The sequence below is a fragment of the Colossoma macropomum genome, unplaced genomic scaffold, assembly GCF_904425465.1.
Source record: "Colossoma macropomum unplaced genomic scaffold, Colossoma_macropomum, whole genome shotgun sequence".
In the NCBI taxonomy this organism is placed as follows: Eukaryota; Metazoa; Chordata; class Actinopteri; order Characiformes; family Serrasalmidae; genus Colossoma; species Colossoma macropomum.
The window spans coordinates 40,395,662-40,423,123 of NW_023494784.1; the positions used below are offsets into that span (position 1 = coordinate 40,395,662).

Genomic DNA, 27,462 nt, shown 5'->3' on the forward strand with positions numbered 1-27,462 from the left:
CAGCATGTGCCTGTTTATATTTTAGCATGTGATCTTAGATCTGCAGATACTGACCTTCTGCAAACACCTTCCATAAAATACAGATAACATGGACTGATTCAGTTATTGTGCTTCTAAACTGTGGAACTCAATTCCACCTTTTATTAGACAGTCAAGCTCAGGGCTCACTTTTAAGAAATATTTGAAATCATATCTCTTTAAGTTAATGTTTTATTAAAATTCTTTAATATAAAAAAAAACTTTAATGTTTGTCTTTTTAATTTGATCTGTGCCATTGTCTTATATGATTTTTAAATTAATACTCAAAGTTTCTTCTAGTACCTTTAAGCTTTATCACCTGTCTGTAAAGCATTCTAAGCTGATGAAAAGTGCTCTGTAAATAAAAATATTCCTATACTTATTATTACATTATTGATGGAGATTTGTCCTTTTAAATGATATATATTTATACAGGTAGGTTTGTTTTTCCAGCACTTACTGTCACCTTAATGACTTGCAAACTGTCACAGACATTGCTAGTTACCCCTGCTAGCTTTCCCCAATTTATTTAGCCTAATCTTAACTGTAGTAAGATGGCAAACAAAATACAAAAACTCGTGCCATAAGTGAAAATCAAGAAAGCAAACAATGGGTTTACATGACTATTGATCCAGGTTGTTTTATCCTGATTAAAGTTAGTGTTGAATGGTCTTACATATGTCCACTGGAAATCAGCATTTTTCCTTCATGATGAATGTTAGGGGTATGGTTGGGGCCCCAAAGCAGAGATGGCCCTATACATATCATTGCTGTCAGAACAGCAGCTGGAATTTCCAAATTACGTAAAACATTAAACACAACAAAAGTTGCAGGACAGGAGTTGCGAGGTTTTGTGCCAACGGTGGTGATATATAGCTTGACAAATGGTCATGAGGGCTCCTCACCTTCAGCTCTTCATTCAGCACACTCTCATACTCTCTCCAGACCGCGTCCATGTCCCACTCCTGCCTCTCATTGGCTGTCTCTAGGTAACCCTCCAGCTCCTGCAATGCAGACTCCGCCCCCTCCTGTGACTGACACCTGTCAAGCGGCTGAGAGGCCAGCAAGTAAATGCCATCTTCACACCATTTACACACCTAAGAGAACAAGAGGGACAAAAGAAAGAGAATATATATATATATATATATATATATATATATATATATAGATAGATAGATAGATAGATAGATAGATATTGCTGCTGTCAGAAGAAAACCTCATATCTCCGTTTTTGTTGTTTTTCAGTTTTTTACATAATTTGAAAATGTCTGTTGTCGTTTAAACTGTGTGTAAATTTCATGATGAATGGGCCAAAAGAAATGACCCAAATTGACTAGTATGCTTTTTCCTCCTCCTGTAAAGTTACTATTTTGGAGATACAGCGTTTTGTATATATATATATAGTATAAGCGACTATTTTGATTAAATATTGGGGTGGTACCAAAAAAAAAAAAAAATTATTTACATCCTAATCTGATGAAAGACTTTAATTCGGGGATATATACGTATCACTGCTGTCGGAACAAAACCTCATGTCTCCATGGTAACTTTACAGGAGAAGGAAAAAAACACTCATAAACACTATCTTTGAATGGAAGTTAATGGAACTAGATTTTTAAAATATTTTATCATTTCTTTTTATTTTATGTAACAATTTCAGAGCTTTTTAATAACTCAATTCATCATGAAATTTTAGCACGTTGTAAAGGGCAGCTGGTTATTTAAATTCTGTTAAAAAAAAAGGACAAAACAACACAAATGGAGATATGAGGTTTTGTTCCAACAGCAGTGATATATATATATATATATATATATATATACAGTCAGGCCCATAATAAAGTTATTGTTATTTTAGTGCCTACCACAGCATATTGGAGTTTAAATAAAATAATGGATAGGAGCTCAAAATGCAGACTTGTTTACATCCAAATTCGGTGGATAGTGTATGGAATATATAAGCATATTTATTATGATTGTGTGGTTATGTGTGTGTGTGGTGAGGCCTCTCACGCTCTGCAGTCTCTGGTGGAGCTCCATGGCCTGCAGTAGTAGATCTCTCTTGGTTTGGAGCTGCTGTGGGAGTTTCTCTCCGGCTCTCCGCAGCTCATCACACCTCACCTTCACACCGTCATCAGCAAACTCACAGCTGTCAACCAAACCCTCGCCCTCGACAACCAGGGCCCTTGACCTGTCCAGCAGCTCCTACGGGGGAGAAAGAGAGGGGGAAAGAACGGAAGGAGATATGATGAGAATGATCTAATGAAAAGAAAAGAGGTTCTCTATTAGAACTATCATAGTCATAGACTATAGATGTTAAACCATTTGAAAGAGTCATGTTTTTTCCAAAGGCCCTGGACAACTTCAGATACCTGGTATCATGGAGTACCAGCCGATATTAAATCAAAATCTGATTGCCTCAGCCAGGAAGCTTAAACTGGGCCATGGTTGGATCTTTCAGCAAGACAATGATCCTAAACACACCTCAAAATCATTGCAAAAGTGGTTCACTGACCACAGAATCAAGGTTTTGCCATGGCCATTCCAGTCTCTTGACCTGAACACCATAGAAATTATGTTTTTTCACAGCCTGTTTGCTCAGGTTTACAAGGTTTACACAGGGTGCTAATATTTTGTGGAGGGCACTGTATGAGGCAGTCACTTACCTCATTTATCATGTACAATACCACAGTGAAAATGCTCTTACTACAAATTTTATATGGTTTTTGTTCTGTTTGGGAAAATACAGGTCAAATTACACAATTCATCTTGTAAAAAAGAGCAATAAAATATATATGTGAAAAAAACTGGCAACTGCTGTTAATTATCAGAATTCAAGTGTATTTTAGTTTGTTTTTGCCCATATAAGATATTCATATATAGATTATTTCCTCAACATACATTATCACAATGGTTAAATATTTAATAGGGTTATTATTCAATTCTTAGATTTTAAAGATCTGTTTATGGCAACAATTTTTGGTTAAGTGGTGGTAAAATGCTAACATTACTGCTACACATTTTGCAGGATGTTGAAAGGTTGCTGTGCTTTCATGGGACAAATAACATGGCAGCACCGTTGCCAGTGAACTACTACCATAGCTATCGCTGCATTCATAAATTCCTTTATTTTCCAATTATTTTCCTGTGTTTATATACAATATTAACTACACTTCTACTCAGCTATTCAGATGATGACTGATAATTCACAGTAATAAATGATTATTTTAATGTCAGTTTGCAGAAAACCCCAGGGAAACAACAGCCAACAACATTAAATTAACAGCATCTAATGGTTCCCCCAGCACCAGGAGGTTGTAAGTTCAAATCCCAGTGATGCCATCTGTGGTCAATGGCTGCCTGCATAAAACATCTGAAGTATTTATAATAGGTTCAGTGCATTAGGAATACATTTAAAAAAAAGTTTTGCAACTGACAAAAGCTGAAGCATTTAAATCTAAACTTATTTAATTTAATTCAACTTGTTTTTAGTTGTATTTCGCCTAAAGCCTCTATTGCCTCAATCAAAAAACATGTTGCGCCATCATGTTTCTACAGTAGCCCAGAAATGAAAGTCATGAAGAAGCAAAGCGAAATTGGTGTAGACTATGGCAGAAAACAAGGATAAACAATAGTGTGGCCTTTCTCAGACGGAAATTGCTGATGAGGGACAAATGTTTTCAGAGTGACGGCGAAGTTTTCTGCTGGACCGGCAATTTGGCGTACCAATCTACCTTATGTCCACCGTAGGTTATACTACACGCTTGGAATGGGAGGGGTGAGGGAGTGTATTTAGTTGGTTGCAATCTGCAACCTCGCCACTAGATGCCACCTAATCTTTCACACTGCGCCTTTAACCAGTACAGCAGCAGATCATAGTGATATGATGAAAATTCGTAGCTTATACCAGGTAATATCATGTAGCTTGACAAGTGATTACGGCTCACTTATAACTGAACACGTCTTACTATGAGATTAATTATTCTTTATTTCACATAGTAAGGCTGTTGAAGGGAGCAGCGCGCAGGACAAGTGCATTCTGAGAGTGATGTACTGATCTTTACTGTAGTCATAATTCTTTGAAAATGAACCAGTTAATTGGATATTAAGTTGGCTTTTTTATTCATCAGCTCCTTAGAATTTTCCATTCCACCTCAAATCAATGATGCAGCATTTACCTATGGTGGTTTGCTGGTGTCAGAATGTAACTGCAGCACCATTTAAGGTGGAATGGAAACTTGGTAAACAGGTTTGAAGCCTGGTAAACAAACTTGTACTGAAGAGTCCCCTCCAAGCATTTTGACTCTGGAGTCAAAGAATCAACTCTTTTGGAATCGATGCCCATCCCCAGTACACGAGTGGGTCAAGCACTCCTGAAACCTCATTAAACATCCCTCAAAATCTAACAGTGGGTCAATCATGATCACGTGTATGTGGAGGGAGGAGACGTACACATGCTTTCTCTTCTTGGCTGCTCAGCTCTCTGAGGAGGTGTTCTGTGTGGGTGGGGCTCATTCCTACATGCGAGAAAGCCGTCACTCTAGTGGTTGTTTGCTCTAGCTCCTCCCACACCTGCAAAGAAAACAGAATGCCTTAACTACAGCCGGCTCAGCTCAGATGTTGTGCAATTGTGACATAATGTTTTAGCAGTCAGCGGTTTAGCAGCATTGGTTGGGCGAGACCTGCTGAAAGTTGTGCTCGAATTGGCACAGTCTCAGACACATTTCCAGCTTATTGTGATGCTGCACCCAGAAGTCATCAAACGCAGTTGAGCTCTCGTTCAACTGAGACAACAACCTGAGAAAGAGAAAGGAAGAAAAATGAGGAAAAGAAGCACAAATGTCAAATTGTGTAGCTCATGTCTGGCAAAAACTGTCCCTCTAAAGTTAAATGTGGCCTAGTGTAGGGCTCCACACACTGGTCAGATGATCAGAAACCACTCCCTTGTATAACTACATAAAGTGTAGCCAGTGCCGAACCTTGACTATAAGAGTTAGGTCTTCAGTTTGTGCCATAAATGTCAAAAACAAGGAAAAACCATCTGTACAATAATGCTGATTTCTAGCACCCCTATGGGATTTCAGTAGTATGTTAGCGCTAAGCTGACAGCAATTCACATGAACCTTTTTTTGATGTTCTAGATTAAACACGGACATCAGAAGCTTGAAGCAGACATGCTTTATTTGAAGCTTATACCAGACAAATTAACACAATAGTTTGCAAACGTTTCAACAACCCTGGTCAAATTACAAGTTTTGTTGATTTTTTAAGTGAAAGTAAGTTAACACATCTTCTACAGCACATGTGTCAGGCTCCAGTCCTCGCAGGCCAAAATACTGCAGACTTCAGCACACTGCTTCATTAAACACACCTGACTCAGCTCATCAGCTAATTAGCAAGGCCTTCATGAACTGAATTCACTTTTAGTCATGTTTATTTAATAAAAACATGAAATATTATAAAATTTTAGAATTAGACATTAATGGACATTCTGGATGTTCATTTTATTATAATTTAATCCTCAATACTGCTGTCAGGTTTGCTGTACAGCTCTGTTTATCATTCCAGTCTAAATTTCTGACCATTTCCAGCAGATTACTTGACATTTATGAAGCTGTAGAGTAGCATGATATTCAAATAACTTCATACATTTACCTGCAATTAAATTGCTTTTATGATTATTGAATACAGTGGTTCCAGCCTTGTGAATGATGGTGCATATAGTGGACTTCATAATGTGAGCAGTGGCTGGAAGAACAAGGTGGGAGTGTCTAATAAAGTGTATGATGTGTTGTTCCACATTCTAAGTAAATAATGTAAGGAAGTAAATTTGAAGCTGTAGATTGACCTGTGGACAGTGGCCAGGTTCTCCAGCTGGTCTGGGTTCAGGCTGCTGTCTGGGTCCCTGCGTACCGGCTCCCGAATGTTCTCCAAGATCTTACGTCCCTGTCCTAGAGCTCCTGCAATCTCCTCCTGTGATGATTAGAGACAAATGGATGTAGAAATCTTTAGATTCCAACAAAAAATGGTAAGATATACAAAGTCTCTGTAGGAGATGATTCAACTGCAAATGCTTAATTTTTACCATACTGTGCTACATCTAATGACACTACCTTACACCGCCACCCCCCCCCAAAACAAATACTATTTGAGGGTACCACTTTATGTGAAGGTTACATACATAGGAACTTCATAACACATACATAAACGGTGAATACTGTATTTATATAGCAGGACTTTTATGTTAGCAACTGCAAGATGGCATATGTTGTATGGAGTAACTGGCATTGTATTGACATAAAGACTCTTAAACTATAAGGCCAACACTTTTATAAAGCGTTGTTCCCAGGTGAATGAACTTATATGACCAAAGTAAAATCACAGTATATCAGTTTTGATGCCTTTAGACTTAAATTATTATTCTCATACATTTTTTTCCCATATGTACCAATATACATACTCCTGTACAAAAATCCTGTCTGTAAGAGAAAGTACTTGCATCAACCCTACACTTTAAAAAATAGTGTCTTGTCAAGTGAAATGATCTTAAATCTGGTCAGTATATCTAATATTTCCCATTTTGAGATGGTTGTGCAATTATTATTATTATTATTATAAGATGTTCTATCTTATTTCTAGAAATGTATTACTTGTTTTAAGTAATTTTATTAAGTAAAATGATCTCACTATACTGGCAGATAATTTTGCTGGTTTCGAGAACATTTCTTAAAACAAGCAAAACTATCTGCCAAAATAGTGAGATAATTTTACTTAATAAAATCAAAAAAATAAGTAAAAATGTCTAGTTAATGTCTAGTTAATAAGGTAAATAATCTCAACAGGAGACATATTAGATTTATTGACCATATTTAAGATCATTTTACTTGACAAGATCCCATTTTTGCAGTGTAATATGTTGAATTACTTAGAAATAAAGCTTCCTAACAGCATCTTTCCCAAGTAACTAAACGTATAAGTTCAATATAAAAGGAAAATACATTAGCTCTTTGAAAAATGTTGATGTCCTTAATACATTTAATTACTTGGGATTGATGCTTCATAACAATGTTATAAATGAGGGCCTCAAAACAATGTCAATTATTTCTTAAAAAATATAATATAATCTTGAGCTTATGAGCAAGCTTACTATGAAGTCCCTGTCTAGCTAGCCTTGAAATAAGCTGGGTGTTGGGTGCTACAATCACCCATTGTATGGGATTGAATGAATGAGGTTCAATAGGATTTTTGCCAGCATTCAGCAAAGCTTGTCCAACATCGCACTTCAGGTCAATTTCATTTCAGGTGTTACAACTTGGCACTGAATGACACTGCCAAGGTATTGCGAGAGTGAATGGACATTTTTGGCTGAGCGTTCGAGCTTACCTTCATGTTGTCTCTCTTGCTGCAGTGTGTGTTGAGCAGATTGCTGGTTGCTAGGGGGGAGTTCGGCAGATCCGTCTCCGCCAGTTCCCTGCCAAAAGCCTGCAGTCTCTGCGCCATCCTCTTCACTAAGACAGCAAAGCCTTCTATGTCCTTTAGACACAGACACAGACATGCTAATGCTAATAATGCCCTCAGGGTTTGAGTATGAAAACACTAAGTCAGGCTGAGTGCTAAGCCCTTCAACTGTTCAGCAGATCCTGACTTACATTGCTCAGTCTCATAACCACAACTTATTATATAAGTGTCATACTTAATAATAAGTTGTAACATTAATAACTGAATAACAAGCCCATAGTTTATGAGGTCAGATGACTGAAATATGGTGTGCTTTGAACAGTTACCAATTGTATGGTGTGGTGGTTGTGTATATTTTGTTTAAAGTGGGACAGAAAAGCATTCTGGCTCCCACTAGATAACTTGTGAGGGGAAAATACTTCCACCTATCTTCTACAGATGTTCCAGGTGTTAGCAGAAGTGAACCATTTGCCATAATTACGGTTGTTTTGTTGCAGAAAAAAGAAATGGGGTTTTACAGAAAAGTAAAGGGCAGTTTTGGTGTTTCGTTGTTGCATTGTGTTGTTTTACTGTGTTGTGCCTGTGCTGTGTTACTGTGTTGTGGATGTGTTGTGTCACTGTGTTATGGCTGTGTTGTGGTTGTGTTGCATTACTGTATTAGCGCTGAGTTGTGTTGCGTTACTGTATTGTGGCTGTGTTGTGTTACTGTGTTATAGTTGTATCACACCGTGTTGTGCTATAGCTGTGATGTGGTTGTGTTGTGTTACTGTGTTATGGCTGTGTTGTGGTTGTGTTGCATTACTGTATTAGGGCTGAGTTGTGTTGCGTTACTGTGTTATGGCTGTGTTGTGTTGTGTTACTGAGTTATAGTTGTGTCACATCGTGTTGTGCCATAGCTGTGATGTGGTTCTGTTGTGTTACTGTGTTATGGCTGTGTTGTGGTTGTGTTGCGTTACTGGATTATGGCTGTGTTGTGTTGTGTTACTGTGTTACAGCTGTGTTGTGGTTGTGTTATTGTGTTATGGCTGTGTTGTGTTACTGTGTTACAGCTGGGTCACGTCATTTTGTGCTATAGCTATGTTGTGGTTGTGTTGTGTTATTGTGTTATGGCTGTTTTGTGTTGTGTTGTGTTACTTTGCTATGGCTGTGTTGTGTTGCGTTACTGTATTATGGCTGTGTTGTGGCCATGTTACTGTGTTATGGCTGTGTTGCAGTACTGTGTTAGGGCTGTGTTGTAGCTATGTTGTGTTGTGCTATGGCTGTGATGTGGTTGTGTTGAGTTATGTTATTGTGCTATGGCTGCATTGTGGTTGTGTTGTGCTGCCTGTGTTGGGTGCAGGTTCTCACTGTGCGGTGGGAGATCCAGGTCTTATGGCAGTATTGCTGAGTGCCTCCCAGTTCTTGAGTCAGCTGACTCTGCTCTATATAAGTATGCAGCTCAGCCACTGAGCTCAGCATGATCACCTACAACACACACACACACACACACACACACACACACACGGCTTTCTACAAGTCACATTTCACTACTGTTCAAAAGTTTGGGATCACTGCTTATAAACGCAATTTTATAAAGATATGAAATTATTCTTATATGATGCTAATCATGTGCAGTTTCATAGGTTTCACATAACTAGCCAGGCTGAAAAAGAGAAAGAAGTATGAAGGACTTAAATGTAATAACAGGTCCCCAACGTATTATATATGTAGTATATATGTACATTAACTTTTTAACCGCTTCACTTGTGCCTCCGGCCATGTGGGTTTCCTGCTCCTCCCTTGCTCTGCCCTTTTGTCATGCCACTCACCTGTGTCTTGTCTGTAACCCTGCTCTGTAATTGTTCCCAGGTGTTTCAGGTTTGTTTTTTCCCAGCATATATACCTCATGTCTTTGTCTAGCTCCTTGCTTGGCATCGTTTGTTCATTGGTAGCCCTGGGGGGTAGTTCACAGAGCAGCATTTCCCACTAAGCTGGATAACTTAAGCCAAAAGTTGAGGTCCATCCAATGGGAATGTTCTTTAACACTTCTCCTATTGGATAGACTTGTGTGGCCTGATTTATTTGCACATTTAAAGCAAATAACACAAATGAACACAAATGTTTGTGATAAAGAGAGAAGCACTCACCACGGGCTGGTGGGAAAGATGGCGACACGCTCGTTTTGTTGGCCTAAGTTATCAGGCTAACTGAGAAATCCTGCTTTATGAAATACTCCCTGTATATTAATTTTAGTTACTGTTAGCTCTGATAGTTTTTGATCTTGTTCTTTCTTTGTTTCATATTGCTCATCCTACATCAATATACATCATCGCTGTATCTCCAAAATGGTAACTTTACAGGAGAAGGAAAAACATTCTTTACATATAATGGAAGTTAATGTAACAAAATTTCCTTCCAAATAATTTTGGACTATTTCTGTTGGTCCATTCATCATGAAATTTTAACACAATGTAAATGGTAACTTTTTAAATAATGCAAAAAATGGTGATGGATTTTTTTTTTTTTTTTTGCACAATAGCAATGCTATTTAAGTATCTATATGTAATAATAATTTCTAATCTTAACCCTCCTAATTTAATCTCAGTGACCTAAAATAAATAGTTTTGCTATTTTAGTTTAAAGTGAAACATGGAGCTTTTGTTTAAAAGCACTGTACAAAGTCAGACCCTGTTGGTTAGCCTCTTTTTTTTGGTCAGGATTTGAAAATGCACAAATACACAAAATGTACAGAAGCGCACTTACCGGCACCTTCATCTTGAAGTCGTCTCTGTGGAGTTTGAAGAGGACGTCCGAAAGAGTGCGCTGGAAGAGAGCGCTGGGCCGCAGCACCAGAACCAGCCGCAGGTTCCCTGGGAAGTGACCCTATACAAAACATACGCATGTAGTAACTTGGGTGGGCAACTCATAGCTGTTCCTGATAGATGACAGGAAATGGCACACTAATGCAATTACAGCTGATGTAATAGATTTGATTAAGAGTTTTGCGTCTAAACTGTCTTTACATGCCGATAGCTATCACTTACAAACACACTCTGAGGAATCAAAATGATTTGACGACTGTATTCAGAAACTAAAAATGTATTTTATTTTATGAAGAAAATTTCAGATTGCATCAGGAACCTCTTTCCTGTCCTCACTGCTGATAGGCTATATGTGAACAAGAAGCAAAGCACTAGCTTTATTCTGTAGGAGAGAAGTCTAAGAGTGTGAGTGCACATTGGAGTGGCCTTACAACACTGAAGAGACATGAAAGCTCCAACAAACCGTAAAACCCACGTCGAGCTAGCTTGGCCAGTTGTGGCCAGCAGTCCAAGCATAACTGTCCTTGTTCTCTCAGGTCTCAGAACAATGCTACAATGTAAGCACTCAGCCAATGAAAGCGTCTGTCAGCTGACATAACAGAATTAGAAGTTAGCCCAACACAGTAACGCTGAGCTAATCCACTGAACTGGTGCGTTTGTTAGATGGCATAGCAGAATTGACAGTTAGCGTTCTCCTCCAAGCGTGTTGAGCTGTCCACTGATGTTGTGATAGTGGCGGTTTGAAAGATGCAGTGGGGCTCCTTACGTCTCCAAGGAAGCACATGCTAGCCTTAGCTTGGCTGCATCACGTGAAATGGAACTGGCCATGAAAAACTGCGTTAAAATCCCTCCCCCAAAAAAACACCTTCCAAACTGATAACGTGGAGTCCACCATGGGCCACCCTGCTGTGAGGAACTTAGGTGGGTGGCCATGCAAAGCAGCTCGTGGGAGGTGCCAAGCTCCCAGGTTAAACAGATACTGCTGCTGCTGTTGTTGTTGTTGTGTGGTTTAGTTGTCATTGTAGTTGTGTTTATTAGAGTAATTGTGTCAGAGGGTGGGCTTTGTTTTGTAACTACTGGTTAGAAGTGTCCACCCTCCTTGTATGTTGTGTCCTCCCACATTACCACCTCCCAGAGTCACTAGTTGGGTTAGCCTGTTACTGAAGTGTCACCTATATGCGCTATGTTTTCCTCGTCTTCTTCTATTTCGACCTACAATACTCAGCTGTGCCGCTGTACTCTAGCAAGCCTTGCTTGTTATCTCTAGCTGTCTCAGTTACAAAAGTTGCTAGCGACATACCTTAACTAGGCCAGACTGGATCAAGCTTTTGTCCATACAAATGACACAGCTAAACATAGATGGACATCTAGGCTAAGTATTATTTTTCTGTTTAGGTAGTTACGTTGCTAGCTACTTTTGGTAGTGAACACAGCTACAGATAACAAATAGACTATAGTGGCACAGCTAAATATGTGCGTTATGGTACAGTTTGGGAGGAGTTTTTTGTGGGGGGGTATGGATTAAAATCTTAATGATGAAGAAGCGATCAACCCAACCTATAAACAGGCCAGACTTGATCAAGCTTCTGCCCAAACACAGGACACTCACAGCTAAACACAGATGCACATCTGAGCTAAGTACTGTTTAGCTAGTTGAGGTTGGGTCACCATTAGGATCTTTATCCATCAGTTTCATATTAGCGTGATGCTTCGACAGAGTTTACAGAGCCGCTCTGCTCACATTCTATCAAAGACACAAAACCAGCTGTTGCAGGTAGCACAGTCGTGCGCATATTACATAGAGGAACAGGCACAGATAATCTATATAGAGGAAATGTATGACATATATGCATTGTTTATAATCAGTATTTCTCTGTTGGGGTCTGTTATGTGAATGTAATTTGATTGCAATGTGTTACACTGTGTTACTCTACTTAATTATAGGAAAAGATAACTGCTTTACAGTAATACGTTACTTTGTACCATGTTATCGCCAACACTGTTTCCAATTGGTGAACATGTCTAAGCATTGACCCCCACAGCCATCCCCGCAGCTTGGTCCTCACAGCCATCTGTGGCCATGAGTCCAAGAAAGCACAACTGTTCTCCCTCTTCCCCCCGTGCAGTGATAGCCAACATGAGTGTCTGTTAGTTGACGTAACAGAATTAGCAGTTAGCATAAGCGCGTCGAGCTGTCCATTGACGCTGCTAGCTTAAAAGGGGTGGGGTACTCTTTGAGGTTACATCCAAATACATCACATGTGGTGCTTCTGTGTCACTGATTATCACTGGTGGTGGTTAAATAATACAAATATACACACTCACCGAGATACGGAGTAGCGTTCCCTTCATGCAGGCCCACCGGTCCTGACGCCTGTCAATCACCAGGATAAAACCCACCCCTGCTGCACTCAAACTGGAGGAAACATGAAACACACATATATTATTCAGACTTTTTAACACTATGCATTCTTTACACACACAGGAGCTTTTGTGTTCAGCAAAAGGTGACGTAGGTGCAGTAGATGAGCAGAAGACTTGGAGAGAAAAACGTAACATATAAAATTAAAGTTAACATTACTACGGACGTTAAAGGGCCCATATCATGTAACACTGAATTTTCCTTACTTTTCTGAAATAAATGAATTTCAAACACTTAAAAACATGCTGTTCACTCTCCAGCCCAAAAAGTCCATATACGGAAACTAAGATGCAAAATCAGCTGTTTTGAATTCTTTGTTTTTGTGCTGTCACGAAAATCAACACTCCACCTATTCAGCCCACAGCAGTTTAGCCCCGCCCTTTCATGCTGAAGTTATATGGAGTGTTTCAGCCTAGGCTGCTTTCTTGAATGAGGCACAATCCAGGGTGACCAATCAGCATAGAGATATATTTATAGATAGCAGTCGTAAAGGCACAGACATTAAACAGCCTGTTTCTAAGATAGATAGAGGCTAGAAAATGGTCATGTAAATATGAATTGTGAATGGTTTTGGTGCATAAACTAAAATAAAAATGATAAAATAAAATACAATGGAAACAAAGGGTATGGGCCCTTTAAAATATGCGTGATATCTTTTCAAAATCGTCAAAAATCAAATGTTCTCTCCTTGTTTGAAGTTACTTCACAAGTTTGAGGTAAGCTTGACAATTTAGGTACTCAGTTTTGTGCTAACTGGGTGGCTATAAGCTTCCATTACATATTAGCTACATTAGCCTCGTAGCTTAAGTGCAAAACCAAAAGAGCACCAAATATGCTTTTGCTGGTTGACCACACTTGGGGTAGGAGGGAAGATTGGTAGATTTTTGGCAGATTTTTCACCAAACTATCACTTTAAAGTACATGTGTCAGTCCTTGCGGGCCTAAACACTGCAGACTTCAGCTCACTGCCTCATTAAACACACCTGATTCAGCTCATCAGCTGATTAGCAAGGCCTTCATGAACTGAATTCAGAGCATTAGATGAGAGTAAACGGACATCTCTGCAGCACTTTGGCCTGGAAAGTCCCCAGTTTGACATGCCTGCTTGTCAGCTTGATTACAGATGTCTGCTGGTGTGTGTTTACCTGGGAACACTCGTCAGGTAGGTGAGAACGTTGTGGAACTCTTGCTCTCCAATCTCACCAAATGAAGGGAACTCTGGGAAGATAATGATTGGACTGCCGTCCTGCCCTCTGCCCCCTACAGTTACACAGAAAGAGACAACAGAGTCAGCTGTCAGCCTGACTGTAAACAGCAGAGGGCGATCTACACTCAGGAAACACTGCAAAGAAAACAACAGAGAGAAAGACATACAGAGAGCGATGGAGTCTGAGAGAGAGAGAGAGAGAGAGAGAGGGAATGAGAAGCGAGAGAGAAAGAAAGAGGGAGTACAGAGACAGAATAAGAAAGAGGAAAAGGAGAAAGAAAGAAAGAAAGAAAGAAAGAAAAAAGGAGAGAAAGAAAGAGAAAAAGACAAAAAAGAAAAATATAGAGAAAGAAAGGGAGAGTAAGAAAGAGAAAAGGAGACAGACAGAAAGAAAGAGGGAGTGCAGAGACAGAGAATAAGAAAAAGAAAAAGACAAAAAAGAAAAAGAAAGAGAAAAGGAGAAAAATAGAAAAAAGATAGAGAGAGACAGAAAGAAAGAGAGAGAGATAGAGATAAAGAAAGAGAGAGAGAGATCAAGAGAGAGAGAGAGTGCAGTTGGATTATAAGTGCCCCATGTGATCAAAACATAAATCTGGCTAGTCATGCCTGTTCTCCCTGTCTCCATGACAACAAGGCAGAGACAGTGCGGTGATCGTTTAGTCTGGTCTGCTCTGTGTGTATGTATATATATATATATATATATATATATACACACACACACACACACACACACACACATTTCACGCTGATGGTGTGTTAGTGTGTGTTGTGCTGATACGAGTGGATCAGACACAGCAGTGCTGCTGGAGTTTTTAAACACTGTGTCCACTCACTGTCCACTCTATTAGACACTCCTACCTTCTCAGTCCACCTTGTAGATGTAAAGTCAGAGACGATAGCTCATCTGCTGCTGCACAGTTTGTGTTGGTCATCCTCTAGTCCTTCATCAGTGGTCACAGGACGCTGCCCACAGGACGCTGTTGGCAGGATGTTTTTGGTTGGTGGACTATTCTCAGTCCAGCAGTGACACTGAGGTGTTTAAAACTCCAGCAGCAGTGCGTGTATGGTCAGGGTCAAACAACAAAGCATTTATGAGTTCCAATCATCACCTGACAGGAAGGCAAACTTCTTCTTCAGCTCACTGATGATGTCAGCAGCGCAGAGAGGACTCGTCTCCTGCTGCATGATCTCATCTGCACGCATACACAAACATACACAAGTACGTCAGTGAACAGACCAGGATAAGGCCTGGGGCGAGATAGATAACAACTGACTGGAATGATTTTCATATTGAAAACACTGGGCGGTGAAATACCACGACTCTAACTGGACTAAGCAGTTAACGACGATGATGATGATGATAATGATGATGATGGGCAGTGAAATGCAACACAGCAACAACACTGAGTAGTCATTTAATCAGTTTCACAAACACAATAAAATTACAGTAAAAGTTACAGTAAAAGTGTTTTTACAAGAAAAGTACTGATTTTTCAGAGGTCAATTTAACATGCTGAGCTGTGTTTGTATGGCCAGCATGTTAAAGGGAGATTTCACAGACTTTTAAAAATTTCTCTGTAATTCAATCATTGAAATGTAAACAAAGTCATTCAGAGTGGTTCGATGTGAATCTACACTTCACTGTAGAAAAGCCGGTAACACTTTATTTGGATGGTTCACTGTAGATGCTTTGTAAATGCTCAGTCTGTCTTTAAGTAACATTCAACTAAATATCTATTAAATAAAACAGAACTTCAAGTTCAGTATGAAAGATTTTATTAAATCTATTCCTAACCCTAAACCTAACCCTAACCTTAACCTCAAGGCAAAACCTACACCTATTCCTAACCCTAACCATAACCATACTGTTGTTGATAATCAACTGAATATCACTAGAAAGTTTGTTAGTGATTTAGGCATCTTTTAGAGCATCTGTAGGGGAACATCCAAATAAAGTGTGACCGAAAAACCTACTGACTGAAATTTATTTATAATGGTGGTGATAGGAACCAGACGTCACAATGTCTACAACACAAAAATTGCCATTTTATTTACTGTCCAAAACCACCAGTGAATCTACGCGAGTCTTCTGAGCTTTTGTATGTAATGTTGATGATGGTAAAATAAGGAAGTTCTTATAAGGAAACTTCTTATAAGGACGTTTGCAGTGGCATTAAACTCTTCAGACGTCTGGTTCCTATCACCACCACTGTGAACAATTCTGACTATGTTTCTCTAGATTGGAGTGTTTCACACCAAACCACTCTGAATGACTTTGTTTGCATCTCAACCATTTAAGTTCTGAACATTTCTTGGAATTCCCCTTTAATAAAAATGAGGGCGGAGCTTCCAGCTTGCAGTTTTGTTGTTGTTGTTTCTTTTAGCTGTTTTTATTTACCAAGGGTCTTTTTTAACAACATGCTATTCGTACCTTCAAGATTACATGTGAATGCATTACCCGATATGTCCCTGCCATGATGATTAACGGCTCTGTATCATGGAAAACTGAATTTCCCCCACTTTTATTTGTTAAACAAAGCTTAAAGTAATATGTAAACATCTTTTAAGTTTCACTCTCCAGTCCATTCTATATATGGAAACTGAAAAAAAGCCTGTTTTAAAATTAATCGTTTTTGTGATGTCACAAGAATCGACTTGCATATATCTGCCTATTTAGCCTATAGTGCTTTAGCTATAAGAAGAGTGTCAGCCTGGAGTACTTTTTTGAATGAGGCAAAATGCACAGCCAATCAGAGCAGAGCTCATTAACATATACCAGTCTTAAAGGCATGATAACAAAAACAGCCTGTTTGATTCTAAGGGATTAAGAGAAGTTGGAAAATGGTCAGATAAAAGCAAATTATGATATTTTTTTATTTGGTATATAAAACCACACAAACATTATAGGTGGACTTTAAAGGGAAAAATAAAATGGATGGGCCTTTTAAGCAGGTCATTCTGTAATGTTAATGTTGCACAAGCAGATATTTGTTTACTGTCTTTATGCTAAAAGTGCATGTAATTACTTTAATTGTATGTAACTTTTAATTGCATGTAATTTCTCCTAAAAGAGTGATTGTCTAGTTCATGACTGACCGTTCAGTACAATTCTACATGACCGAAAGAAGCACAGAGAAATGAAATGAAATGAGCTAATTTGGTGAAGAGATCTGCTATAAATGAAGCTCTGCAGTAGAGATCCCAGACTGGTGTGAGTGAGTTTTGCCCAGAGGGGCTCCCACGCCTCCTTTCATCTCCGACTAGCACCCCACCTTCACCCCAGGACAGTCTGAGAGTGTAGAGTTTCCATGTTCTTTGAAATGACTGCTGTTCTCCATGTACCCCAGCCCTAAGCTTAAAGAGCAACTCCAACAATTTTTCAAAGTTTCTGCATAATTCAATAGTTGAGAGGTGAACAAAGACTTTCAGAGAGGTTTGATGTGAAATGGTTCATTGTAGAGAAACTTAGCAGCTCAGATTTCTGTATAATGGTGATGATAGGAACCATTTTATTTACTGTCCAAAATCCAAAAACCAGTAATTCACTTGAGATCACCTACACGTCTTCGAAGTTTTTAAATGTATTGCTGATCATGGTAAAACAGACATAAATCTGAAAAAACAAGTTTCTTTGGCCACTACGTTGCCTCACCCTGCCTGTACCCCTCCACCGTGAATGTATTATATTTTGTGTTTTTTTCACAGAACTATCATAAAACAATGTCTTAGACATTACATTTCATATAATAACTTCATGTGAGGGAGTTTTCAGAGGTGGACATCTGGTTCCTACCACTGTGAACAATTCTGACTTTTTAAGTTTCTTTTTAAGTGTTTTCACACCAAACTGCTCTGAATGACTCTGTTTGCATCGTAACTCTTTAATTATGCAGAATTTTTGGAAAATCTGTGTAGTTCCCCTTTAACAACAGCAAGATTAGATTTGACATCTTTTACTTTAACTAATAAAAGCTGCAGTTTCTGAAGAAGTGTTTTTCCTCCCAGTGTCCCCACAATGACAAAATGTGTGCTATACCTCTTTCTGGGGACTGTGCAAAAGTCAGAGCACCCTCCATTTATTTAACAGTATAAATAAAAGGAGAGTGATTTTTACACACACACACACACACACACATCATCTAAACCGCTTATCCTTCTGGGTCACGGGGAGGTGCTGGAGCCTATCCCAGCTGTCATTGGGCGGAAGGCAGGATACACCCTGGAGTAGTCCATCACAGGGCAGACAGACAGACATATACAATCACACACACAATCACACACACATTCACACCTAGGGGCAATTCAGCATGTCCAATTAGCCTGACTGCATGTCTTTGGACTGTGGGAGGAAACCGGAGAACCCGGAGGAAACCCACACAGACACGAGGAGAACATGCAAACTCCACACAGAAAGGACCCTTCCTTGTGCAAGCTGTCTACGATGCCCTACCAAGCCTAGCAAACCTTCACGTTTGGGGCAAGAGTGAGACACCTTCCTGCCCCCTGTGCTCTGGCAGAGGAACCCTAGAACATCTCCTCAGCAGCTGCCCAAAGGCCCTGGGAGAAGGCCGCTATCGTTGGCGGCATGACCAGGTGCTTAAGGCGGTTGCTGAGAGTATAGCCACAGCTATTAGTTCTAGCAGACACCACCACGCCCCAAGGAAGTTGATCTCCTTCATCAGTGCCGGAGAGAAACCCTGCCCACAGCCTGAAACAAGGGCAGGCCTCCTCTACACAGCCTCTGACTGGCAGCTGCAAGCTGATCTGGGCAAGCAGCTTAAATTCCCACAACATATTGTAGTAACATCATTTCAGCCAGACATGATAGTCACCTCTGAAGTGACAAAACAACTGATCATGCTGGAACTCACAGTGCCCTGGGAAGAGCGTATTGAGGAAGCAAATGAGAGGAAATGCGCCAAGTACCAGGAGCTGGTGGAAAAGTGCAAGGACAGAGGCTGGAAGACATACTACGAGCCTATAGAGGTGGGCTGTAGAGGCTTTGCAGGACGCTCACTCTGTAAAGTCCTCAACCAACTGGGCATTACGGGGGGTGTCAAAGAGGAGGGCTGTTCGATCTGCGAGTGAAGCTGCAGAGAAAGCCACCAGGTGGCTTTGGATCAAGAGGGCTGATTCGTGGGCAGTTGCTGCTGGGACACAAGTCGGGGCCTGATCAACCCCGGCTGGGTCGCCTGGGCAAGGGTGTCTGATGTTGAAAGACCCGAAACACCCGAGGATCCCAGGATACATCACTGACGATGCGTCCCAGCACATCCAGAAGATGTATCTTGCACATCATATTTTTTCATCATTTAATGTGTCCAGTTGCCTTTGTACAGCTTCTATTCTTTTCAGGAGTCTTGCTTTCAGTTTCCCAAAGAAATCTGCAGGGATATTTTTCCACACCTCCAAAGTTCAGTCTTAGAAGTTGGTTGCATCTTCTGCTTATATCTAATGCCCTCACAAATATCTCTTGCAAAAATGAATAACTTAATAGTATGTAATGGTTGTTTTGACTGGAAATTGCATAAATTTAGGGTGGTCTCTGACTTTTACACAGTACTGTACATACATACACACACACACACACACAAATACAAAGTAAATAACGATTCCACTGTCAACACTCCATATAAGTAGTGGAGAGGTAGATGGCCATGAGAAAGAAGGACTGTGTTGGGCTTTTGGAGTCAGGTTCATACCCTCAGGGCATTAGTAGAGGCACATAGTAGAGAGTCAAAGTTTCGAGTGGATTCTCATACAGCAGTGCATCCTTACTAGAATAGAATATTATAATGAGACACTCTAGAACAGCCACACATGAGCCTAAGACCATCATGCTCAATGCCAAGCGTCAGCTAGAGAGGTATAAAGCCCCCCAGCATTGGGCTGTGGAGCAGTGGAACGGCATTCTGTGGAGTAATGGGATAAGGTGGAGGTCCAGAACTGACCATCCAACCTCACTAATGCTCTTGTGGATGAATGCAATCAAATCCTCACAGCAATGTTACAATATCTAGAGTAAAGCCTTCACAGAAGAGTAGAGACTGTTAATGCAGCAAAGGGGGGGCAAACTCCCTATTAATACCCTTCAATTCAGAAGAAACTCTCTCTCAGGATTTCTGTATTTAAAGGAGTTATTAACAAACATCAAATAAACAAACGTTACTCACCGCTGCCCTCTAAAGGTGTTATTACACACACACACACACACACACACACACACACATTTTCTATGCCGCTTATCCTTCTGGGTCACGGGGGGGGGGCTGGAGCCTATCCCAGCATTAAAAGGGGGCGGAAGGCAGGAAGGGGTTATTAACAAACATCAAATACACAAACATGATTCCCTGAGCTCATTTACATATATCAGTCTTAAAGTGAGAGTAACAAAACAACCAGTTTAATTTAAGGAATAAACAGAGGCTGGAAAATGACTATATAAAAATGAATTATGGCTGTTTTTGGTGTATAAATCCACGCAAAATATCATAAACAGATCTCAAGCACAAGAAGAATGCAGGATATGGGCTCTTTAAAAAAAATAATAAACCATGGAGCTTTTACTAAGTCAAGAGCGTTTTGTTGGACCTTTAAGTTGAAACTGTTTGTCACTGGTTTAAACATTTTTGTTCTGAAAAAGTACTAAAACACCAACATCACCCCCCCCCCAACCCACACACACACACACACACACACACAGAGCCGTCCGTCTGAGTTTGTGTCTGTAACTTACTGTACAGTGTGTGGCAGCAGCGGCTGAGACGCGAGTATTTTTCTGCCTCTTTAAGCGGAATGCGCACAAATCCTCCTCCGTTCTGTCCACTCATCTCTCTCTCTCCTTCACTTTCTTTCTCTCTCACTCTCTTTCTTTCACTCTCTCTCTCTGTCTCACTTTCTTTTACTCTCTCTTTTTCTCTCTGCTGTTTTAGTCTGAGCTAACCTGTTTGAGTTCCAACTACCTCGACTACCTGCGACAGGTGCACTAATAACTCTCTCTCCTTAGCTTGGCTGCTCTCTCTGTAGCTCTCTGGGCTCATTCCCCCTTCTCTCTCTCTCTCTCTCTCACTCCCTCTCTCTCTCTCTCTCTCTTTCCAGTCTAATCTAACCTGTGTGAGAACCGGCTACCTGACAAAGGGGCAATGATAAATATCTTTCTCTCTCCTTAATTTGCTCGCCCTCTTTCTCTTCGTAGCTCTCTATGCTTTTTTCCAGCTCTCTCTCTCACTCTCTCTCTCTCTCTCTCTCTCTCTCTCATTCTTTCTCTCCTACTTGAGTTCACCTCCAGTAAGGAACTCCTGCCTTTATCCAGTAATGAATGGCACTCTGTGTGTGGGGGTGGGGGAGGTGTGTGAGGTGTGTGTGTGTGTGTGTTGATCTGATAGGGCTGAGTGTTGATAACAAAGGATGGATTCAGATCTGAACATTCAAAGGACATTCAAATGATCCAACATAGCATTTAGATACAGCAGCTCAACACCCACCCCCCCCTCTCTCTCTCTCTCTGTCTCTCTCTCTCTGTCTCTCTCTCTCTCTCTCTCTCTCTCAGGCATTCAGCTAAGGGAGCTGATATTGCTGCCAAGTGCTATTTTGTGCTATTTTTGAGCAACGCTATGAACATAACAGACGAGGGCCTGTTCTCATGAAGCTATTCTACAAAATATAAAGTGAAGAATTATTCCATATTCATGTTATTTCTTGTAGGACATTATCTGATTATGACTGTTGATTGATTTCTCTGCATCTCTGCCAAAAATCTCTGCCAGAAAAGCAACGAGAGAGAGAGCGAGAGATATCAGTGCAACTGAAGCAAGGCCAAATAAATGCTACTGCGAGCGACTTATCAATCAACGTTATAGGAGTTCATTAGTCTTTAGAGCAGCAAATGATTTAGAGTTTATTATGAACCCATCAATAATCACTGACTCACTGGTTTATGAGTTTGAGACGGCATTGTGTGTGTTGTGAAGCATCATGACGTATTGATCTGAATGTGTTGATCCAACTGCATCAATATTGGAATGTTAGATTATAATCAATAGCAGTTTGGATTGGATGTGGAACGTAAAGCTTGGTGTAATTCTCCAGGCTATGATTTTTTTAAAATCGAATTGATTTTCTGTGGTTCTTTATGGATGTGAAAGCTGGTCAATAAATAAGCAGGACAGGAAAAATAGAGATGCCTTTGAACTTCGGTCCTGGTGAAGACTTTTCAGAGTACCTTGAACGGCAAAGACGTTAAGTGAATGGATCCTCGACCAATTCAAGCCTCACCCCTCACAGGAAGCCCAGATACCCAAACTGAAGCTCTTACTTTGGACATATTCTGAGAAGAACCGGTTCACTGGAAAAGACCATTATGCTTGGAAGAGAAAATGAAGAGCAGGAACTACAAGAGGGATCATGAACCAGCCATTCAGAAGCCTGAAGGCCCAAACACAAGACAGGATAGTCTGGAGATGCACTGTCCATATGGTCACCAGGAGCCAGAAACAACTTCACAGCACTTAATATTTATAATAATAGTATTGTTTTTATATTTCACTACTGTGTATCTATTTTTCATGATTTCATGATGCATTTAACGGTTTCCAAAAGAATTGTAATCAAATGGAATCACTGACAGATCCAATGTTTACAATGGTCAGTGAGATTTACAGTAGTGAATGTTGACATGAAGATATTTTTAGTGGTTTAATGAAAAAGAGATTTACAATAATCAAAAGAAAAATGATTAGGAGATTTATAGGGGTCAACAGAGAAATGTACAAGTAATGAATGTGGTCAATGGTGAAATTAAGAAGAGATTTACAGTGGTCCAGAGTAAAATGAACAACAACGGTCAGTGGTGAAATTAATGAGATGTACAGTGATTGATGGAAATTGAATAAGAGATTTATAATGGTCAACAGTGAGATGAATAGGAAATTTACAGTGGTCAGTAATGAAATAAACAAGAGATTTACAGTGACCAATGGTAAAAAGAATAAGAGATTTGCAGTGGTCAGTGGTCAAATGAACAAGAGACTTACAGTGGTCGTTGGTGAAATATATAAGAGGTTTACAATGGTCAGTGGTAAAACAAAAGATATTTACAGTGGCTAACAGAACAAAAATAAGAAATTTAAAGTTGTCAACAGGCCAAAAATTAGAGATTTATAGTGGTCAGTGATGAAATGAACAAGATATTTACAGTGATCAATGGTAAAAAGAATAAGATACTTGCAGTGATCAGTACTGAAATGAACAAGAGACTTATAGTGGTCATTTGTGAAATAAGAGGTTTACAGTGGTCAGTGGTTAAATGAATAAGAGATTTACAGCGGTTGATAGTGAAATAAACAAGAGATTTACAGTGATCAATGGTAAAAAGAATAAGAGATTTGCAGTGGTCAGTGGCCAATTGAACAAAAGACTTATAGTGGTCATTGGTGAAATAAATAAGAGGTTTAAAATGGTCAGTGGTTGAACAAAAGATATTTACAGTGGCCAACAGAACAAAAATAATAGATTTACAGTGCTCCAGGGCGACATTAATAAGACATTTACAGTGGTCAGCGCTGAAATAATTTAGAACTTTACAGTGGTCAGCAGAACAAAGAATTAGATATTTACAGCCATCAATGATGAAATGAACAAGAAGGTAACAGTGGTCAACAGACCAAAAATAAGAGATTTGTAGTGGTCAGTGGTGAAATAAAGAAGAGATTTACAGCGGTCAGTGGGGAAATGAATAAGAGATTTACAGTGGTCAACAAAAGATGAGATATTTACACCAGTAAACAGAGTAATAAAAAAGAGACATACAATGACTTACAGTGAAGTGAACAAGACATGCATAATGGTCAGTGGAAAAATACATAATTTACAGTGGTCAAAATGAAAACGACAGTTATCATTGGTGAAATGAAACAATGAACATTATTAAAAATTTTGAGTTAATTGAATTTCTAATAGAACAAGAACAACAATCTGTATCTCACACTCTGTCAGTGTATTATTTGAAGTTCACTTAACATAAAAGTAACTTTTTACATTAAAACAGCAACTTTTTTCGAATGTACGAAGGTAAACAGTGAAATGAAAAGAGATTTAGAATGGTCAGTAGTAAAATGATCAGACTTTGTGCTCAGACTCACCCAGACCTTCTTTTAGTGGCACAAGGGGCACAAGCTGCCCACCATCGCTGCCCTGTTTGACCCTCTTCTTTCTGAGCTTCCTCAGCATGTCTTTCCCCTCGAGCTGGACTAATCTCACTATACACACTCCAAACCAGCTAAACTTCAGTACTGGACCTTCAAGTTGTCAAGTATTAGGGCTAAAACTAAGCTACCGCCGACTGTCCATCTAAAGCTCCAGCTGCTAGCATTAACATTGCTGAAGAACTGCTGTGGAAAAGCCTCTGCCTTGCTAACGTTCTTTTGGCTATCTGGTTTTGTACTCAGCTGTGAGTCCTGCCAAACACATACACACACATCTTCGAGGTACCTCCAGCAGGGGTCCCACAGGAAGCTACAGGGCTAAAATAACGCATGTGGCTCCCCTCTTCTTCAAACATTTTCCAAACCCAAAACATGCGATTTTGACTTATAAAGAGGTGAATGGAAGACAAAAAGTCATGGACAAGGGTTGAAAAGTGGACATGTATGGATGGATGAAAATGAATGGATAATCAATAATGAAGGATGGATAATTATTCAACATTCTATTGAGAATTTAAGAGTTTAACACAAAGTTTTAGTGGAACTTCTCAGATGCTCTGGTCTCCATTGGCCTTTTAAGGTACACAGTGGCTTCACCAGATAATGCACCTATTACTTCAATGCTGATTGGCCAGTTACTGTAAACAGGGCTTGACAATCCATATTTTATACTACAGATTGAAACACAATTTGAAACTTGGTACGACAATGCACAATGATTGCACCAGACCAGTGGTCGGCAACATGCAGCTGCTCTTTTACTGTCCGGTTGTGGCCCCACAGCAGAATTAGATTTTTAAGTAAAAATAAAATAATCCTCCTTTGCGGTAATATAAAGCTCTGCTGATCATTCTAACACAGTTTTAACAATAAATGGTCAATAAAATTAATGTGTATCTGCTAATTTCCTCTCACAAAACTCACAAAATAAGATGTGGGAAATCCGAAAGAAATCAGAGTAAGAGTTTACGTGCACTGAGGAATCTGATTACTGTGCTAAAATCCAGCTCTCTTTATCAGATTTCTTAATCCGATTTCTAGACCTCACTCCAGTCTAAGAAACTGGAGTATGCTGTTCACATGACCATTTGAATAATCAAATAAATCTGATGATGATCGGATGATTGTATGGAAGAAACACCTGTGGATGTTTTCAGATCTGAAGCAGCTTGATTTTCTCCTCTCTCTCAAAGATGAAAGCTTTAAGTGCTGATTATCTGATGGGGACAGTTTTGGTGTCTACCAGGTCTTCCAGGTGGTTGTTAGGAGTCCCGTTTTCTCTGTAGCTGTTAATTATTTTTTTTGAACTCCAGTTTTGGAAACTCCAAAATTCTCCTTTCACTTTCTTTATGCAAGTGGATCTCTGAAAATGAATATCTTAAACCTTATAGTCTTTTAAATAAATGCAGGGTGGTCTCTTGCTTTTGCACAGCACTCCCTCTATTTATGATATTTTTATTAGAATTTCTGCTCACAGCTGCGCCAGGAGAAACTCCCTGTGCATCTTGTACTTGGCGAATAAAAAAAGACTCTGATTCTAAAAATGGAAAATGGGAAGCGCGTCCCCAATGACCTCGTCTTTCATAAGAGGCGCTGTTGATGAAGGAAAGCGCAGTGGGTACCAACGATTAACCTCACTGCTGTGATTCCCTCAAGATGCTTCAGAATATTTATGTGCTGGTTACATCATACTGGAACTCAGGCTTTATTAATAGCCCAGTATAATAGCTATGTAATAACATCAAGTTCCCTTAATTGTCCTACACTGTCTTTCTCTTTTGCCTCTTTAAGGACAAAATAATATATAAGATATATGATATGACAGGCAGTATATAAGTAAAAAACATGCTGTAATCACACAACAGAGGGAAAATTTTCCTGAATTTAAGATTGTATGTCCATGTTTTATGTGTTATGTCAGTCATGTCTAGCAAATATACCCACAACTGTCTTACATGAACATCAATCATTTGACCTGAAGAAATATTACAGCTGATAGAATGTATATAAATACATACAAGACGTAAATATGAATGCATTGCCTTTTTAAGCTCATTCCTCATCCTGCTTTCCGTTCACAGATGGAGCTGTGGACGATGACCTGACAGCAACAGACCAACTGAGACAGAAAGACAGACACACAAATGTGATGTTTTGTCCCACATACATGGACACAGACTCCTTACCAACATTCTGACCGACACTGCTCAGCCTGCGCAGCAGCTCTTGCACAACGTCCTTCTCCATCTTCACCCACACCATCGCCATCCTCCAGATAGAGAGAGAGAGAGGAAGGGATGGAGAGAGTGGTAAAGGAGAAGAAGATGCGGTCAGACGTGTCCTAGTTTTACCGGCAATTCTGCATCACATAGCTATCCACAGGAGAGAGAGAGAGAGAGAGAAGGGGGAGGGGTGTGTGAGAGAGAGAGAGAAAGAGAGAGAGAGAGAGAGAGAGAGAGAGAGAGAGAGAGAGACCCAATCTACGCATGTATGCAGACTACATGGGAACACATACAGGCAAACACACGCATGAGCGCATGAGTTCAAGCACCTGAGTTGTGCTTTGGCGACACCTACAGCAGAGTTGGTGCTACTGCACCAAGACAAACCCAAGATAGGACGAAAATGAAGGTAATTCCAGGGGGTTTCCTTCCTCTAACCAGTAGTGGACAGCAACAAAGTACAGAAGAAGCTTCCTAAAGTTCTCAGGGACAATTTTCTTAAGAAACACTCGAATGGGAAAAGCTACAGAGCCACAGCAAAGGCCTTAAACATCCTTGTCAGTACAGCAAAAGAAACTGGGGTGTCACTAGATTTTTATGGATGGGGGTCTAAGCCTTTACTAAGGTGGTCTGGGAGCATGCTTCCCCAGAAGACCCCAAAATGTCTGTTCATCATAAACTTCTAGAGTAGCAATAGGCTGAAAATGCATCAAAATGGCTATGTGGTCAAGTTAGCAAACAGAAGGGCCCAATCCCATTTCTTATTTTTACCCCTCCCTTGGTGTTACAAGGGGTAGTGGTTGAAATCTTCCTCTGTAAAATGGGACCCTCAAATAAAAAGAACTTTACTTCATTAACAGCTACTAGCTCTGCTCTGTAGGCGACCCTGCCAGTCTGCAGTGACAGCAGAGGAGGGTAAATTTCAGCTCCTCACTGCTGGGCTTTAGTTAATTTAGGGCATCATATGCCTTCGAAGAGGGGGGTTCGGCAAGTATTCATTATCGCCCACCCCTAATTATTTGGTGATATGAAGCTGAAGCTAGCTGCACTAGCTACACTAGCTACCGAGATTTCCGCATAATACTAGCAAGTTTTTATGCTTGTTATGAAGAAAAGGACCATAATACATTGAAAT

At 39.9% G+C, this 27,462-nt stretch overlaps 1 protein-coding gene across 1 annotated transcript in view; it reads right to left on the reverse strand.

The window, feature by feature from the left end:
* The window catches only part of mcf2lb (mcf.2 cell line derived transforming sequence-like b), a 49,499-nt gene extending 23,129 nt beyond the window's left edge, over positions 1-26,370 (reverse strand). Inside the window, exons 1-12 of the mRNA XM_036571486.1 lie at positions 26,292-26,370; positions 15,013-15,096; positions 13,842-13,956; positions 12,600-12,690; positions 10,216-10,335; positions 8,821-8,937; positions 7,399-7,548; positions 5,864-5,988; positions 4,698-4,812; positions 4,468-4,587; positions 2,029-2,220; positions 924-1,115 (exon numbers count right to left, since the gene is read on the reverse strand). Of these exons, the coding sequence (XP_036427379.1) occupies positions 924-1,115; positions 2,029-2,220; positions 4,468-4,587; positions 4,698-4,812; positions 5,864-5,988; positions 7,399-7,548; positions 8,821-8,937; positions 10,216-10,335; positions 12,600-12,690; positions 13,842-13,956; positions 15,013-15,096; positions 26,292-26,367 (1,497 nt within the window). The 5' untranslated portion in view covers positions 26,368-26,370. The remainder of the gene's footprint in view (positions 1-923; positions 1,116-2,028; positions 2,221-4,467; positions 4,588-4,697; positions 4,813-5,863; positions 5,989-7,398; positions 7,549-8,820; positions 8,938-10,215; positions 10,336-12,599; positions 12,691-13,841; positions 13,957-15,012; positions 15,097-26,291) is intronic.
* Between the last annotated feature and the right edge of the window lie 1,092 nt (positions 26,371-27,462).